Source organism: Mobula birostris, chromosome 21, assembly GCF_030028105.1.
Source record: "Mobula birostris isolate sMobBir1 chromosome 21, sMobBir1.hap1, whole genome shotgun sequence".
NCBI classification, from domain to species: domain Eukaryota; kingdom Metazoa; phylum Chordata; class Chondrichthyes; order Myliobatiformes; family Myliobatidae; genus Mobula; species Mobula birostris.
In genome coordinates, this window is record NC_092390.1 from 21937826 (window position 1) to 21955552 (window position 17727).

Consider the following 17727-nt stretch of genomic DNA (forward strand, 5'->3'; position numbering starts at 1 on the left):
ATAACCTAAGCAATTATAAACCAACCAGTCTTACTTCAGTGGAGGGGAACTTGTTAGAGAAGATCCTGAGAGGCAGGTCTTATAAGCATTTGGAGAGACATAATCTGATTAAGGATAGTCAACATAGCTTTATGAAGGGCATGCTGTGCCTTCCGAGCCTGATTGAATTCTTTGAGGATGTAACAAAGCACATTGATGAAGGCAGAGCAGTGGATGTGGTGTATATGGATTTCAGTAAGGCATTTGATAAGGTTCCCCATGCAAGGCTCATTCAGAAAGTAAGTAGGCATGGAGTCCAAGGGGACCTTGCTTTGTAGATCCAGAATTGGCTTGCCCACAGAAGGCAAAGTGTAGTTGTAGACGGGTCATATTCTGCACTGAGGTCGGTGACCAGTGGTGTGCCTCAGTGATCTGCTCTGGGACCCCTCCTCTTTGTGACTTTTATAAATGACCTGGATGAGGAAGTAGAGGGTTGGGTTAGTAAGTCTGCTGATGATGCAAAGGTTGGAGGAGTTGTGGATAGTCTGGAGGATTGTCAGAGGTTACAGCAGGATATCGATAGGATGCAGAACTGGGCTGAGAAGTGGCAAATGGAGTTCAACCCAGATAAGTGTAAAGTAGTTCATTTTGGGTCAGTCAAATTTGAAGAAAGTATATAATATTAATGGTAAGACGCTTGGCAGTGTGGAAGATCAGAGAGATCTTGGGGTCCATGGCCATATGGCACTCAAAGCTACTGCGCAGGTAGACAGTGCTGTTAAGAAGGTGTATGGTATGTTGGCATTCATCAACCATGGGACTGAGTTCAAGAGCCACGAGGTAATGTTACAGTTATATAAGACCTTTGTCAGACCTCTCTTGGAGTACCGTGTTCAGCTCTGGTCACCTCACTACAGGAAGGATGTGGATACTTTAGAAAGAGTGCAGAGGAGATTTACAAGGATGTTCCTGGATTGGAGAGCATGCCTTCTGAAAATAGGTTGAGTGAACGTGGCCTTTTCTCCTTGGAGCGATGGAGGATGAAGGGTGACCTGACAGAGGTGTAGAAGGTGATGAGAGACATTAATTGTGTGGATAGCCAGAGGCTTTTTCCAAAGGATGAAATGGCTAACATGAGGGGGTACAGTTTTAAGGTGCTTGGAAGGAGGTACAGAGGAAATGTCAGGAGTAGGTTTTACACACAGAGACTAGTAGGTGTGTGGTATGCACAGCTGGCGATGGTGGTGGAGGCGGATACAATAAGGTCTTTTAAGAGACTCTTAGGTAGGTACATGGAGCTTAGAAAAATAGAGGGCTATGTGGTAGGGTAATTATAAGCAGTTTCTAGAGTAGGTTATATGGTCAGCACAACATTATGGGCTGAAAGCCCTGTAATGTGCCATAGTTTTCTATGTTCTATGTTTACCAAATGGTCAATATCCATAAGCCAATACTGTATAAAAATAACATTTTTCTGTCCTGGCTTCAGAACAGTGTGGTGACAGGGGCCATGCTGATCTCCTTGTGCACAAGTAAAATATGTTTGAGCAGTAAATTTGTTTCTAGTCCAGTTATCGGTGACAACAACAGCAGGGACATTTGCTATTTGTAATACTTATTAACAACTTTGATATGAATGAATGAGGTATGAGAAATAACTTTGCATAAAAATTTGTGGTGTCTTGGATAGAATGAAAATTTGCTAAAGGCTACAGGGTGATCAGATGGAAAGTTGGGCAAAGAACTTAATCCAATAATGCAAAGTGATGCATTTTGATAAGTCACATAGAGGTAGAACATATACAATAAATGGTAGGGCATTAGGAATGTTATTCTACAGACCTGTACAGTTCCAGGTCTTCAGTTCCCTGAAAATAGCATAATTGGTTGATAGGATGGTAATGATTGCATTTGGTATAATTGCCTTCATAATTCAGGATGTAGAATATAAAAGTTGGGATCTTATTCTGCAACTTTACAAAACGTCAGCTAGCCAGACTGTTAATATTGAGAGCAGTTCTGGTCACTACATGTAATTGTGCCGTAGAGTATTCAGAGGAAAAACACCAGGAAGTTGCCTGGAGTTGAGGGCTTTATCTATAGGGAGAGATTGGATAGGCTAGGCTTGTTTTCTCTGAAGTGAAGGAGTCTGAGGAGTGAAATGTCAGAGGTATATAAGATTATGAACCACTGTTTTGTAAATTAGCTATATAATTAATGTTTCGTGTGCTGATAGAAATATTGAAATCAATACCACAATACTGCGCAAACAAAAGTACAGTGAGTTCAGGTTAATATGGACAACCATTTATTTAGGACAACTCTTAAAAAAAACTAATGGAGAAAATAGCAAGGATTCTCTTCATTTATTTGGACACTATGCTGTTTAATTGAGATAGAAGACTGTTGTCAAACAGTTTTTAACTAGGGTCAGTCACATGCACTTGTGTTGTTATACTGTGCTTAGAGTAAACAGTTTTTATATAGCGTCATTTGTTTGTGCTTGTGTTATGTTATCCATTTGGGCTGATAGATGCCGATTTTTGATAATTTTGTTATTTTTTTATTTTGACAAAAAAAGTTCAGATCCTTGTCAAGATGCCACAGAGAGATTTGACACTAGCTGAAAAAATTACCCTACTGGTGCAGGATGACACAAAAATTATTGTTGGATCATGACACTACTTTTTGCAGGAAGGCAATGAAGGCAGTCCACGATGATTTTGTTCATCTACAGTAAATCAGAAGAACACAACTCAACACCCTGGGTTCCTCTGTCGATAATTATTGGGAACTAATACAATTTTGTAACACTGTAGTAGTATTGGTAGCGTTCTAACGTGTTCTGTATTTCATTTAAATACAAAATTTGTTACTCAGTTAAGTGATAGTTTGTCCTTTTTATACCTTTTTAACTATTCCATGAAACTTTGGCTAATTGGGGGAGCTGCTTAGTTGGGCCAAACTGTATTGGTCTCAATATGTCCTAATGAAACAGAATCCACTGTATTTTCATTTTGAACATTTTTTTACTATTATCTGAGCACTTACCTTGCAGTCTAATCGACAAATTTGTCCTTCATGAGCAATCATGTTACCAGGTGCCTGAAGAAAATGCGGGCAGAAAAATCGCTCCTGTACAGGTTCTTCTGACACACGAGACCTTGTTCTATTGTTCAATACATAACACATTGCATTGTTATAGAAAATAATATTTTCATTTGACTTAATAGAAAATTACAAGCAGTGAAATGTGCTGTTAAATTAAACATTAAATTCAATAATTACAGAAGTCAGTAGGATATTTCTGTACAAGCAAACATGACCATAAACACCTTTTTCAATTGCTAAATCATTGAGAAATTCATTTATAATTTGGGTTATCATGATCTTAATCAAAAATTACTTCCAACTGATTTGATATCCTATCACTTATTTAGTTTCTTCCTTGAATTATGTAGCTGGCTTATATTTCTAATCATCTATTCATTTTCATTGAAAACACCGTTTTCACCCTTATTTTCTCTATTTGTCTATAGTTATTATTGAGAAGAGGCAGTATTTGAAAATAAAGGACATGTTTGTTGGGTTATGAGAAACAGACAGGAATGTGTGGAAACCATACTCCGATCAATAACAATTCCATTGAATAGCACAGTAAGTTCAAAGGGCCAGGAGGGCGATCAATGGGGAGGAATGAATGGGATTAAATTGTAATGCCAGTTCTTTGCCCAACTTTCCATTTGATCATCCTGGCACTTATCCTTGCAAGCAGAACAAGTGCTATACCTGCCCCTACATCTCCTCCCTCACTTCCATTCAGGGCCTCAAATAGTCCTTCCAGATGAGGTGACATTTCACCTGCAAGTCTGCTGGGGTCTTCTACTGTATCTGATGCTCCAGCTATGGCCTCTGTATATCGGTGAGACACAATGTAGCTTGGGAAACCACTTCACTGAGCACTTACGCTCTGTACACTAGAAAAATACGGGGTCTCCCAGTGGCCACCCATTTTAATTCCATTTCCCATTCCCATTCTGACATGTCAATCCGTTGCCTCCTCTACTGTCGCGATGAGGCCACGCTCAGGTTGGAGGAGCAACACCTTATATTCTGTCTGGGTGGCCTCCAACCTGATGATATGAACATCAATTTCACTAACTTCTGGTACCCCCTTTACCATTCCCCACTCCCTTTTCGCTCTCACCTTATCCCCTTACCTGCCCATTATGTCCCTCTGGTGCTCCTTCCCCTTTTCTTTCTTTCATGGCCTTCTGTCCTCTCCAGGACAGAAGATTCCCCCTTCTCCAACCCTGTAACTCTTTCACCAATCAACTTCTCAGTTCTTTACGTTACTTCACCCCTCCCCCTACCGGTTTCACTTATCACCTTGCTTTTCTTACTCCTCCACACCCCAACTTCTCATCTTTTTTTCCTTCAGTCCTGATGAAGGGTCTCAGCCTGAAATGTCGACCGTACTCTTTTCCATAGATGCTGCCTGGCCTGCTGAACTCCTCCAGCATTTTGTGTGTGTTGCTTGGATTTCCAGCATCTGCAGATTTTCTCTTGTTTTTCATTTAGCATCATTAGTATTTTGAGGACATGGAAGGAAATTATTGCCATGTGGAAAGCTAAATGGATTTGGTATTTAAGACCCAAATGTTAGAACTAATGGCAAATTACTGATACTCAAAAGAGCCTTTTACTTCAAGTGTGTGGAAATCAAACTCAAAGAATGAAAGATACATGCTACTATAGATCCACAATCCCTTATCCAAAATCCTTGGGGCCAGTTGCATTTTGCAATTCAGAATTTTTCGGATTTCAGAACCCCCCCCCCCACCCCGTACCAAAAAACACGTATGCTCAAGTCCCTTATTTAACCCGTCTCAGTGCGGTGGACTTTAGGACCCGGCGGCGCATCAACCCTAAGCACATCCTCCTGTATACTTTAAATCATCTCTAGATTACTTATAATACCTAATACAATGTAAATGCTATGTAAATAGTTGTTATACTGTATTGTTTAGGGAATAATGACAAGAAAAAAATTTATTTCCAACAAAAACATTCAATAAAACATAAAAATATACAGCTTCAAACGAACCGAATCAAACACATGGTAAATGACTTATTGGAATAAATGTAGAATGTCACTGTCACTATAAAACTTCAGTAACTTGTCTTTCTGTTTATTTAAATCATATACAGTGGTAGTTCCGACACTACTTTCTACAGTAGGACACCACACAGACACACCACAATCAAGTTTCTGCAATAACTCCACTTTCTGCGTTACTGATAGTGATAGATGCTTCCTTCTCTTTTACTCATTGTTACCCTTAGGGGTATCTGCAGCTCTTTTTGACATTTTCACAGTGAAATTAAACACAAAGTCAACAGTGAACACAAAATATCAGCGAACAGCAAATGCACGTGTAACCAGAACGAGTGCTGAGCCACAACTGACGTCTGGCGGCCTCTGCTAGTGCTGCCACATCACACCTGAGTGACATCAGCTGTTGACGAAAAAAAACTTTGGTTTTCGGAGCTTTTTGGATTTCAGAATTTCCGATAAAGGAATGTGCACCTGTAATATTAAGTTCAGATCACCTACCTTTGGCTCTGAACAGATGGGACTACACGGCCACGGAATGGAGTATTCTGTACCATGAGGTGACCAGAGCAACTGGTTCTTCCCTGTGTACCAACAACATGTAAAAAAAACCCTTACAATAGTTGAAACATTTCCACGAAGGTTCAAAAGGGTATTTAAATGTTAGACAGAGTTTCACTGATGTTAGTTAATATAGGAAATACTGAAATTCACTGGTGTTTTTAATGAGAAATATATTACTCATTCTGGTTATTCTGCTGAAAGAGCAGTCTGGAAAAGCTGGAAATATCACGGTGTCCCAAAACATACTGAAACTATTATCACATTGGGGTCTCTTGTTAACATAATTATGTAGTTTGACTTTTAGACATATCTATTTTTGATGCACGATATCAATTGCATGAAAATAAAAGACAAGCTGAAGCAGGCCAAATGCATTCCTCTTGAAGGTCTTGGTACTCACCTGGGGATTTGCTGCCATAACTGTGTAATTTCCATCATCGTCATTAGTAGCTGATTCAATGTACAATGAGCATGTACCATCACCTTCTCGCTTCATTTTATAATGTTCATTCTTCTTAGAAATCTGTTTACCATCTTTAAACCAATATACCTTTGGGTTGTAAAGTACAGGAATGAGTTATTAGAGTCAGAGAGAAATATAACATGGAAACAGGCTCTTTGGCCTAACTGGTCCATGCCAACTACAGCATCCTCCCCGCTAGTTCCAGTTGTCCACATTGGGCTCATAACCCTCCAAAACCTCCCACTCCATATAACTACCCAAGTGCCTCTTAAATGTTGCAGTTGTATCTGCCTTGACCACTTTCTCTAGCAGCTCATTCCAGGTGCTCACTACCCTCTGTGTAAGAAAGTTACTGCTCATGTCTCCTTTAAATCTCTCCACTCTTATCCTGTATCTGTGTCCTTTAGAATTGGACACTCCAGCCTGGTGAAAAGACTATGACCGTCCACCTTATCCATATCCTTCATGATTTTATAAACTTCTATTAGGACACCCCCTCATTCTCCTGCATTCCAGGGATTAAAGGTCCAGTGTGGCTAATCTCTCCCTATAACTCAGACTCTCTAGTCCAGTTAACATCCTCATTAGTCTCTTCTGCACCCTTTCCAACTTAACAATGTCTTTCCTATAACATGATGACCAAAACAAAATACAGACTTCAAGTGCATTCTCACCAATGACACATATACTATAACTATAATATAATGTCCCTAGATCTATACCCAATGTTCTGACTGATCAAGGCCAGCATGCTAAACATCTTCTTCATCGCCCTGTCTACTTGCGCGGTTATTTTTAATGAAATGTGCACTTGTTCTCCCAGGTGCCTCTGTTCTACGACACTCATCAGTGGCCTGCATACATCTTATTCTGGTCTGACTGTCTAAAATGCATCACCTTACACTTATCTAAGTTGAAACCCATTTGTTGTTCCTCAGTCCATTTCCCTGATTGATCAAGATTTCTCTGTAGGGGTACCCCACTAATCACAGGCCTCCAGTTGAAGAATCAACTTTCAGCCATCACCCTCTGCTTCCTATAACTGAGCCAATTCTGAATCCACCCTGATAACTCCCACTGAATCCCAGTGACCTAATCTTCCAAATCAGCCTGCATGTGGGCTTGCAAAAAAGCCTTGCCAAAGTCCATATAAATAATGAACAGTATCTTGCCTTCATCCATCCCCTTAGTTACCTCTTCAAAAACTTCAAAAGTTTCACCAAACACAACCTCCCTCACAGAAAACCATGTTGACTATTCTTGAACAGGCCTTGACTTATCCCTCAGAATTCTCTCCTGTAACTTCCTCACATATGAAGTCTGTAGCTTGTAGCCTGTAGTTTCCTGGCCTGACCTTACTACTGTTCTTGAACAATAAAACAACACTAGCAACTTTCTAGTCTTTTAGAACTTCACCAGTGACTAACAACAAAGCAAATATCTCTACATGGGCCTCCATGATTTCTTCCGTGGCCTCCCAGAAGATCCAGGGTGTACTTAGTCAGGCCCTGGAAATTTGCCCACCTTAATGTGCCTCAAGGCTGCAAATAACTCCTTTCTTGTGTTATGTAGATCTTCCAAGACCGCCATACTTATTACCTACGTATCTTTGGCATTCATGATATTCTCCTGACTAAACTCCAAGGAGAAATAGACATTAAAAATCTTGGTTATTTCCTGTGGCTTCATACATGGATAGTTGTTGGTGGTCCTTTCCATGCCTTGTGGAGCATCATGTGGCAACCTTGCCATTTCTTTTTTGCTAAGTTGCTAGCTCGATGCTCAACCCAGCATGAATGGAAAGCATGAAGGAGCCAGCCGGATTTGAACTTCAAGATCCATTGCAGATGCCACTACACCACCATCTATACATACATGGTCCTGACCATTTTTAAGAAGACTAGTCTCTCCCTATTCATTCTTTTACTGTTTTTATAACTGAAGAACTTTAACCCTGCCTGCCAAATTCAACCGTGTAATGAGATGTAATGAGTTGTACTTCAGTAGGTATGTATTTGCATAACTAAATAACAACTGTAATAAGCATGGAATCAGAAGGATAAGACCATAAGACATATGGTCAGAATTAGGCCATTCAGCCAACCCAATCTGCTCTGCCTTTTGATCATTTCCCTCTCAACCCCAAACTCCTGCCTTCTCCTTGTAACCCTTCACACTCTGACTTATCTATCAACCTGCACCTTACATACACCCAATGACCTGGATCTACTGTGCCTGGAGCAACGAATACCACAGATCCACCACCCTCTGGCTAAAGAAATTCCTTCCATCTCCATTCATTCTAAAGAAATTCCATTCACTCTAAATGGACAACCCTTGCTCCGAGGTTGTGCCCTCTGGGCCTAGACTCCCCAAGTGATAAGTTTAAATATTTTAAATAGTCAAAAGCTTACTTTTGGTACCGGTATGCCAATAAGTTTGCAGCTGATGGTTACTGGTGATCCTTCAACCACCCGGAAATGTTTGAGTTTTTTGTCAAAAATTGGTGCAATGCATTTCCCTGTAGGAATATCTTCATGTTGTATTTCATCGTCAGATTCATCCACAGGAGTCCTCTCCAGGCGGAATTCAATTTCATTCATAAGTCTTTGTTCAAAATTTGACACTTTGTATTCCTGGAAAATCAAGTTTCTGCTAACTGATTGATACACCAAAACATATTATAAGGTATTAAGTTGAAATATGAAACAAATATTTTTATATTAACTGCAGTAAAATCCAGCATTTTGAAAGAAAAGTGTTTTGGTGAACTCAATGTACATTTCATGCTAAATGTTCAGGAGCCTTACCTTGTAATAAACTGCACCAGTTTAAAGATACAAGATAGAGCTATAGTAATAAAGAACCTAATGTGGTTGGTGGAACAAAACTAATGAGTTTTATTACTTTTTGAAAACTACATTGACAGATAAATCAATCTCAGAGGTGTGCACTGGATGAAAACCAATCAATTTCCTATCTATTCTAAGATGGACATAATATGAGCAGTAATTGATGTATTGAAACACAGAAGCAGAATTTTAATCTTTCAAGAGGCAGATATGAATAAGGTTAGAAGTAAAATACAAAATACCTTAAACACAAAAACAACTCACTTCAAACTAGCCACTGGATCAGTGAGGGGGATGTAAGCATTGTCTGGTGGAGAGTCAAATCTGTCTGCAGGAGGCAGTCACTTTTAACAGTGCTTTATGTTTGCAGTTTTGTTCTAGTTTGAGAAAAGCTGCACCTATATTAAGGCTGAGACAGATACATGGAACTTGCAAATACCGCCCTAAACAACAACTATGCCATCAACAAATCACTGATCATGTAAAATCCTTCCCTTGATTCAATGTAGCTATGGTCTTCAATATTCACAGATTCCTGTGTATTCTTCTTCATCACCAATGTTCTCCCAAGCTCACTGCATTCTTCTCCTCTCTTTTCACATCTCCTGTCTCTCTCATTGATGGTTTTATCTTCCATATCCAATCTCTCTTGACTTCCCACCAATGTTCCTCTCTAACTCCAACCAATTTTCATACTCCATGAATAAGCCTTGAACTATGACGTGAGGAGAACATTGCGAAGCTAAGATTAGAATAAATTAAAGAGATTGGTCTTTCAAAAGTAGTTAAAATTTGGAGAAACATTAGATGAAAATGAGGGGTTTAAAGACAATTTTCTGAGAGGAGGGCCCTGCCTTGAATGTTATAATTGAGGAACTGAGGATTGCACAGGGATTGGAATTGTAGGGAAAAAGGACTCAGATGGGAATTAAGTATGGATAGGTCCTGGAGACAGTATTGCAAATGAAGGTTAAGAGTTTGAAATCCATGCAGTGAAGTATAGAGAGTTCGTGCAAATCAACAAATCTTGAGATAGAGATCACAGAGGACTGTATTGTTCAGTAGTTTAATTTATATGGATCTTTGCAATAAATTATTCTCTTGTTAATGAAAGGAATGATCTTCCACTTTTAATTAAAAATAATTGAGTGAAGGTACTTTTGAAACAAAACAGTTTGAAAGAACTTTTAACCCAACAGGTAAAAAGAAATTAAACTGCAAAAACACATACAACAATACTGGGTTCACCTAGACAACACTGCAACCCAAGGACTGAAAGTTCTCCAAGGATTTTGAAACACGAAAGACAGATTTACTTTTTAGTGACCATGAATGTACGTTTCAGAAAATTAATGCACTAATTCCTCCTTTAGCTCGCTGAAATGTTCCCAGTGCCACATCTGAAAATTAAAGGAAAAATGATACACGGCTCTGAAATGAAGGTGAATTTGTAAAATGTGGCTTTCAACTTAATCTATTATAGACCAGCACAGTTGTTAATTCTATAAACTATTTAAAGTCCTATAAATATAAAATCGCTCTTGCATCCTGGGGAAAACTTCTACAGAAATCTGGAAATAAGAAGGAACAAAAGTTTATCCATAAATGAACCCAACTGGATGGTAGATAAATGTAGTGGATAGGAAATGGAAAATTATTGCATTTAATGCATACATGTGTGAAAACTGACTACTTATATGGGATAGATAGGTTCGATCACTGAAGAATTTTGTGTTGGTGTGGGTGGATTAATTAGACAGATTCATGGATGAGAAAGATGGAATGGTAGATGGTAACTACTGGATTTGGTTCTTATTAGAATGGATTTGTTGGATGGAAAGATATATTACACAGATAATGTGGACAGATGACTTAATTAGCTCAAAACAATAAAAGACTCAATATTATGGAAGAAATTGAAAAATAAATGAGTAGGATGGGCCAAGTTAATAGAAAAGTTTGTATGGATGGTAGATTGCAATAGAAAATGGATGGATGGAAGTGATCAAAAAGTTGGTGGAGATGGTCAGATGGTTAGTTGATTTGATTAGATGGATCAGAAGGAAAGTATTCATAAGATAAATGTAATTAAAAGATGTACTAATGGATTTGATGGATGCATTATTTGCACAAATCATTAAATTTGTAGGAAGAATGGAAAAATTATTCTGATAGTTTAACAAATTAAATAGATATTGAATTGGTATGAATTACATAATGATAATGTATTATGTCTTGGGCCCAGCATGTAAGTGCCTTTACAAAGCACAGCAGCACCTCTACTTCTTCAGAAGTTGGTGAAAATTTGGCAAGTCTTCTAAAACTTTGACAAACTTCTATAGGTGTGTACTGGAGATTATATTGATTGGTTGCATTACAATCTGGTATGGAAATACACTGAAAGGAAACCTACAAAAGGTAGTGGATATATCTCAGTCCATCATGGGTAAAGCCAGAATGCAGGCTTCAGATAGTAGATGGGTGACCACCAAGAGAAGTAAGGGGAATAAGCAGTTAGTGCAGGGTTCAGATGCTGCCATTCCCTTTAGCAACAAGTATAACCCTTTGGATACTGCTGGGGGTACAGCAGAAGCAACCAGGCTAGTGGTACTGTGTCCGGCTCTGAGACTCAGCAGGGAAGGGTAAAGTCAGGTAGTATGATAGTGATAGGAGACTTGATAGTTAGGAGGATGGACAGGAGATTCTGTGGCCATGAAAAAGACACCAGGATGAAATGTTACCTCCCAGGTAATAAGGAGTCAAGGATGTCTCAGAGCAGCTACAGAATATTCTCAAGACGAAGAGTAAGTAGCCAGAGCTCTTGGTGCACATTGGCACCAAGGTAAAATTACACATAGGTAGAAAAGGGGAATAAGTCCTTCGCAGTGAGTACAAGGAATTAGGGAAGAGGCTGAAGAGCAGGACTTCTAAGGTAGTAATCTCTGGATTAGTCCCAGTGCACGTGCTAATCAGGGCAGGAATAGAATTATAGTACATCCTATTATGAGTGGCTGAGGATCTGGGGCAGGGAACAGGGTTTCATTTTTCTGGATCATTGGAATCTCTTCTGGGTAAGGAATGACTTGTATAAAGAGGATAAGTTAGACCGGAACCCGAGAAGGACTAATATCCTTACGGACAGGTTTGCTAGAGCTGTTGGGGAGGATTTAAACTAATTTGGCAGGGGGAACTGCAGTGATAGGGCTGAGGATGGAGCAGTTGGTATACAAGTAGATGCAGTGTGCAGTGAGTCTATGAAGAAAGATAGGCAGGTGATAAGGAAAAATTGCAGTCTGTGGGATGAATTTAAGTGTAATATGGGGGGGGGAATTGAAAAGGGTGATGAATACAGGACTGAAGGTATCACATCTGACTGTACGCAGTATACAGAATAAAGTAGATGATCTGTAGCGCAGTTAGATATTGGCAGATATGATGCTGTGGGTATCACTGAGTCATGGCTGAAAGATTATGGTTAGGAGTTAAACATCCAAGGATACACATATTGAAAGGACAGGCAAGTAGACAGAGAGGTGGTAAAACATGAAATTAAATTCCTAGAAAGCAGTGAAATAGGATTGGAAGATGTAGAATCCTTGTGGGTAGAGTTAAGAAACTGCAAAGGTAAAAATATCTTCATGGGAGTTATATGTGGGTGTCCAAGCAGTAGCCAGAATTAATTCACCTTGCAGTTTGAAATAAAGAAGATAAACGAATAAATTTTTCTTGGGCTTCCAGGCAGGTACAAGCATCAAATATATCCGATATTTTGATGACAAAGTCTGCCATCTTCATCAGGGATGATGCCTGGGCATACAGTCAGATGTATCAGTATTACAGTGGAATAATGGGAATTACAGGGGCATGAAAAAAGGAGCTGACCAAAGTTGATTGAAAGGGGACACGAGCAAGAATGACAGCAGAACAGCAATGGCACAGGATAGATACATCCCAAAGATTAAGAAGTATTCTAAAGGGAGGATGAGGCAACTGTGGCTTACAAGGGAAATAAAAGACAGCATGAAAGGAAAAGAGAGGACATACAGTATAGCAAAAATTAGTGGGAAGTTAGAGGGTTGGGAAGTTTTAAAAAACCAACAGAAGACAATGAAAAAAAATAAAAAAGAAAGAAAAGATGAAATTTGAAGGAAAGCTAGCTAATAATATCAAAGGGTATATCAACTGTTTTTCCAGATATATAAAAGAGTGAAAAAAAGGTGAGAGTGGACATTGGACTGCTGGAAAATGATATTTATTGGAGAGGATGTGATTTTCGTAAGTCTTCATTATGGAAGACACTACTGGTACGCCAGAAATTCGAGTGTCAGGGGGCAGAAATGAGTGTAGTTGCTAATACTAAGGAGAAGGTGCTTGGGAAACTGAAAGGCCTGAAGGTAGTTAGCTCACCTGGACCAGATGAACCACACTCCAGGATTCTGAAAGAGGTAGCTGAAGAGATTGTGGAGGCATTAGTAATAATCTTCAAGGATCACTAGATCCTGGAATGGTTTCGGAGGACTGGGAAATTGCAAATGTCTCATCACTCTTTGAGAAAGAGGCAGGTAAAAGAAAGGAAATTATAGGCCAGTTGGTCTGTGTTGGAGTACATTATTAAGGATAAGGTTTTGGGGTTACTTGGGGCATATTATAAAATAGGCCAACATCAGCATGGTTTTCTTGCCTGACAAATCTGTTGGAATTCTTTGAGGACTAACAGGCAATATAAATAAAAGGAGAGTCAGTGGGTGTTCAAGCAACACACATCAAAGTTGTTGGTGAACGCAGCAGGCCAGGCAGCATCTCTAGGAAGAGGTACAGTCGACGTTTCAGGCTGAGACCCTTTGTCAGGACTAACTGAAGGAAGAGCTAGTAAGAGATTTGAAAGTGGGGGGGGGGGGTCTCGGCCCGAAACGTCGACTGTACTTCTTCCTAGAGTTGCTGCCTGGCCTGCTGCGTTCACTAGCAACTTTGATGTGTGTTGCTTGAATTTCCAGCATCTGCAGAATTCCTCGAGTTTGCGTCAGTGGATGCTGCTTACTTGGATTTTCAGAAGGCCTTTGACAAGGTGCCACACATGAGGCTGCTTAATAAAATAAGAACCCATGTTATTACAGGAAGGATACTAACCTGGATAGAAGATTGGCTGACTGGTAGGAGGCAAAAAGTGGGAATAAGGGAACTTTGCTGGTTGGCTGTCAATGACTAGTATTCTGCAGGGGTTGGTATCAGGGCTGTTTCTTTCACATTATATGTCAATGATTTGGTTGATGGAATTGATGCCTTTGTGGCCAATTTGCAGATGATATAAAAATAGGTGAAGGAGCAGGTAGTGTTGAGGAAGCAGGGAGTCTGCAGAAGGATTTAGAGAGATTGGGAGAAGGGGTAAAGAAGTGGCAGATGAAATATAGTGTAGGGAAATGTATAGTCATGCATCTTGGTAGAAGGAATAAAGGCATAGACTATTTTCTAAATGGGGAGTAAATTCAAAAATCAGAGGTGCAAGGGGTCTTTGGAGTCCCTGTGCATGATTCCCAAAAGTTAACTTGCAGATTGGGTCAGTGGTAAAGAAGGCAAATGCAATGTTAGCATTCATTTTGAGAGGACTAGAATATAAGTGTAATGATGTAATACTAAGGCTTTATAAGGCATCGGTCAGACTACAATTGGGGTACTGTGAGCATTTTTGGACCCCTTTTCTAAGAAAAGATATGTTGGCATTAGAGAAGGTCCAGAGGAGGTTCATGAGAATGATTCTAGGAATGAAAAGGTTAACATATGAAAAGCATTGATGACTCTGAGCCTGTACTAGTTTAGGTTTAGGAGAATGAGAGGGGATCTCATTGAAACCTATCAAATATTATAAGGCCTAGATAGAGTGAATGTGGAGGATGTTTCCAATAATAGGCGAGACTAGGACCTGATGTTAAAGCCTCAGGATAAAGGAATGTCCATTTAGAAAAGAGATGAGGAGGAATTTCTTTAGCCAGATGAGGGTGAATCTATGAAATTTATTGCCATGGATGTTTGTGCAGGCCAGGTCATTGAGTGTATTTAAAGCAGAGATTGACAGGTTCTTGATTAGTTAGGGTGCATAAATTACAGGGAAAAGGCAGGAGAGTGGGGTTGAGAGGATAATAAATCAGGCATGATGGAATGGCGCAGACTCAATGGCCCAATTCTGCTCCCATGTCTTATGGTCTTAACAGAAGTTGTGTTCATAGAATATGGAAAAAAGTAAATAAACAATAAAAGTATATAAGAGGGTGCAAAGGAGATCTACTGGGATCCTGCCTGGATTAGAGGGCACGTCTTATGAAGATAGATTGAGCAAGCTAGAACATTTCTCTCTGGAGTATAGGAGATTGAGAGGTGTACAAGATGATAAGTGGCATAGGTCACGTGGATAGCCAGAGACTTTTGATGATGGATTGGGGGAGCAGCCCTAATGGGCTGAATGGCCTAATTTTGCTTCTATGTGTTATAGTCTTATAGTCTAACTTGACTTGCTCCATCTCTGAAGTATTCCCACAGGAACCCTTCATCTCATATTCTCGATTTTTTAAAATTAATAATTTTATTTAATTGATTTGTTTCTTTCATTTTGTACTTACACAATTTTGTTGTTTTTTTGCACATTGTACGTTTGTCCATCCTGTTGGATGCAGTCTTTCACTGATTCTATTATGTTTCTTGCATTTACTGTGATGTCCCCAAAAATGAATTTCAGGGTTGTATATGATGGCATATATGTACTTTGATATTAAATTTACTTTTAACTTTGGTAGTTGAATTGGAAAGATGACATAAATGTCTCAGATGCTCTTATAAGAGAGATTAAGAGAGGTGAGTGGGTTGGATATCATCTCAATGAGTTACAGAAGACATTAACTGTAATGCTTCAGATCAATAACCATACTTAATGTTTGAAATTATAGAACATTCATTTGGGTCGACCATATAATGATCATCCTGAGCAATGCAATGGATATGAGAGTGAATAATCATATATACCAGATTTTTAAAAATTTCATAGAGATAGACAACTCAAATAAAAATATGAAACATGATCTGCCAAATGAAGACTCCAAGCGTGTGTAACAATAGCAGAAATTCTTTGTAGGATTGTTAATATGTTAATATCTTGCAACTTTGTGTAAAAAAGGTGCGTGAGTTTTGCTGTCTACATGTGAGTACATTAATGTGTTTCATTTTACAAGGTGTAGATTAGACCTAAATGCAGTGAATAGTTGCTTATGTTCACTTAATTAAGTCAATAGTTTGCTGATAATCTGGTGAATGTTAATTGTAACTATTGAGTATTTTTAATGAACTTGATTCAAATGGAAGTGAATGATGAAAGTGAATATAAAGCATGTACCTGCAACTCTGCCATATCCTTTACCTCATGAAAATTAAAAAGTGAAGGAGAAATTTGTCCAAGAAATCTGTAGGCTACTTTATCCTCATAAGTTACTCTCTATTGAAGAGAAGAAAGTGGTTAAACAATACACTTACAGAAATAAAACAGATTTTAGAATTCTTCAACAGAATAAAAGAGACATCACTTCCAGAAAATTATAAACACAACATTATCTTAATATAAGCTAACAATTACAACCATGGCAAACAATAAACAATATTAAAGTTAACATGTTCCTCTTGTTTCATGGCATGCCAGCTGTTACTGTTGATATAGTAAATAGAACCTTTCAGAGGTAAATTCATTAATTAGATTTGCTGAACCCTTAGACTCATTTGATGAGACTGGCAGGATACAGAATAGACCAGATTATGTGAAGGGTCTTGAACATAAATCTCCTCCAAAAATCTGAAAGTCATTTCACATTCTGTTTCATGACATAGGCAGGGAAGAAATACCCCAAAGGTAACTTTTAATGGTTTCAAATCAGGGAATTTAAATATTATTCTGCTGATATGAAAGAAAATTTCACGTAACTTTTAATGGTTTCAAATCAGGGAATTTAATTATTATTCTGCTGATATGAAAGAAAATTTCACAAAATATTGGTGCATTTTCAGTTCTCCTACTGCAAAAGGTTCTCACCTGCTGCCCAGTATGGTAAACATCATCTCTGAAGTTCGACTTTCTATCTAAATCACGTTTTACAGCATCCTTGCTTTCACGTATTTCATCATTAGTGGATGATTGTGGTGATTTCAACACTTTCTTCAAGACACCTTGTGTAGAACTGTATAATTAAAAGTAATGCTTTGTGACATATGTATAACTTTTGCACTATTAATATATTTCTCATTTAAATTATAATCTAGATATAATTGGGCTGATCTTCTGCTACTGATTAGAAAATTTGCCAATCAGCTGAGTTAAACTACACTGTTCTTCCAGTGTGATCCTACTGATAATTTACCTGTAAGAGGTTGTTGCTAACTGAGCAGTAAGGCTCAACATAGCAAAGGCCCCTTCTGACCTTATGTGGCTGGCTGTATTTCCACATGACTTTAGTGGCTTGTGAAGCTCTACTCTCAGGTACACTAGGCATCAAAGATATTGTTTAAATTAAATGCTTATGATCATCAATTGCATTTATAACAATGCTCAGGAAATGTTTATAGAAAAAAAACTAAAAAATGAATTTATGTATTTTAAGAAATAAACCATAGCACTATAAAACTGTCAAAAACTGACAACAATCAATTACATTTAAACTAACTTGATTAAATCAAGTTGTAGGTCTACTTCTGTTCTTCTGGTAGCAGTTCCTTCAATTCAA

General features: G+C 38.6%; 1 protein-coding gene across 5 annotated transcripts in view; it reads right to left on the reverse strand.

Moving 5' to 3' along the window:
* mypn (myopalladin) overlaps window positions 1–17727 on the reverse strand; it is a 285202-nt gene that overhangs the window by 32886 nt on the left and 234589 nt on the right. For all 5 annotated transcript variants that reach the window (XM_072239158.1, XM_072239157.1, XM_072239159.1 and 2 more), the window contains 6 exons: window positions 17040–17184; window positions 16353–16451; window positions 8537–8758; window positions 6060–6209; window positions 5597–5679; window positions 3031–3148 (listed from right to left, as the gene is read on the reverse strand). In XM_072239158.1, coding sequence (XP_072095259.1) covers window positions 3031–3148; window positions 5597–5679; window positions 6060–6209; window positions 8537–8758; window positions 16353–16451; window positions 17040–17184 — 817 coding nt within the window. The remainder of the gene's footprint in view (window positions 1–3030; window positions 3149–5596; window positions 5680–6059; window positions 6210–8536; window positions 8759–16352; window positions 16452–17039; window positions 17185–17727) is intronic.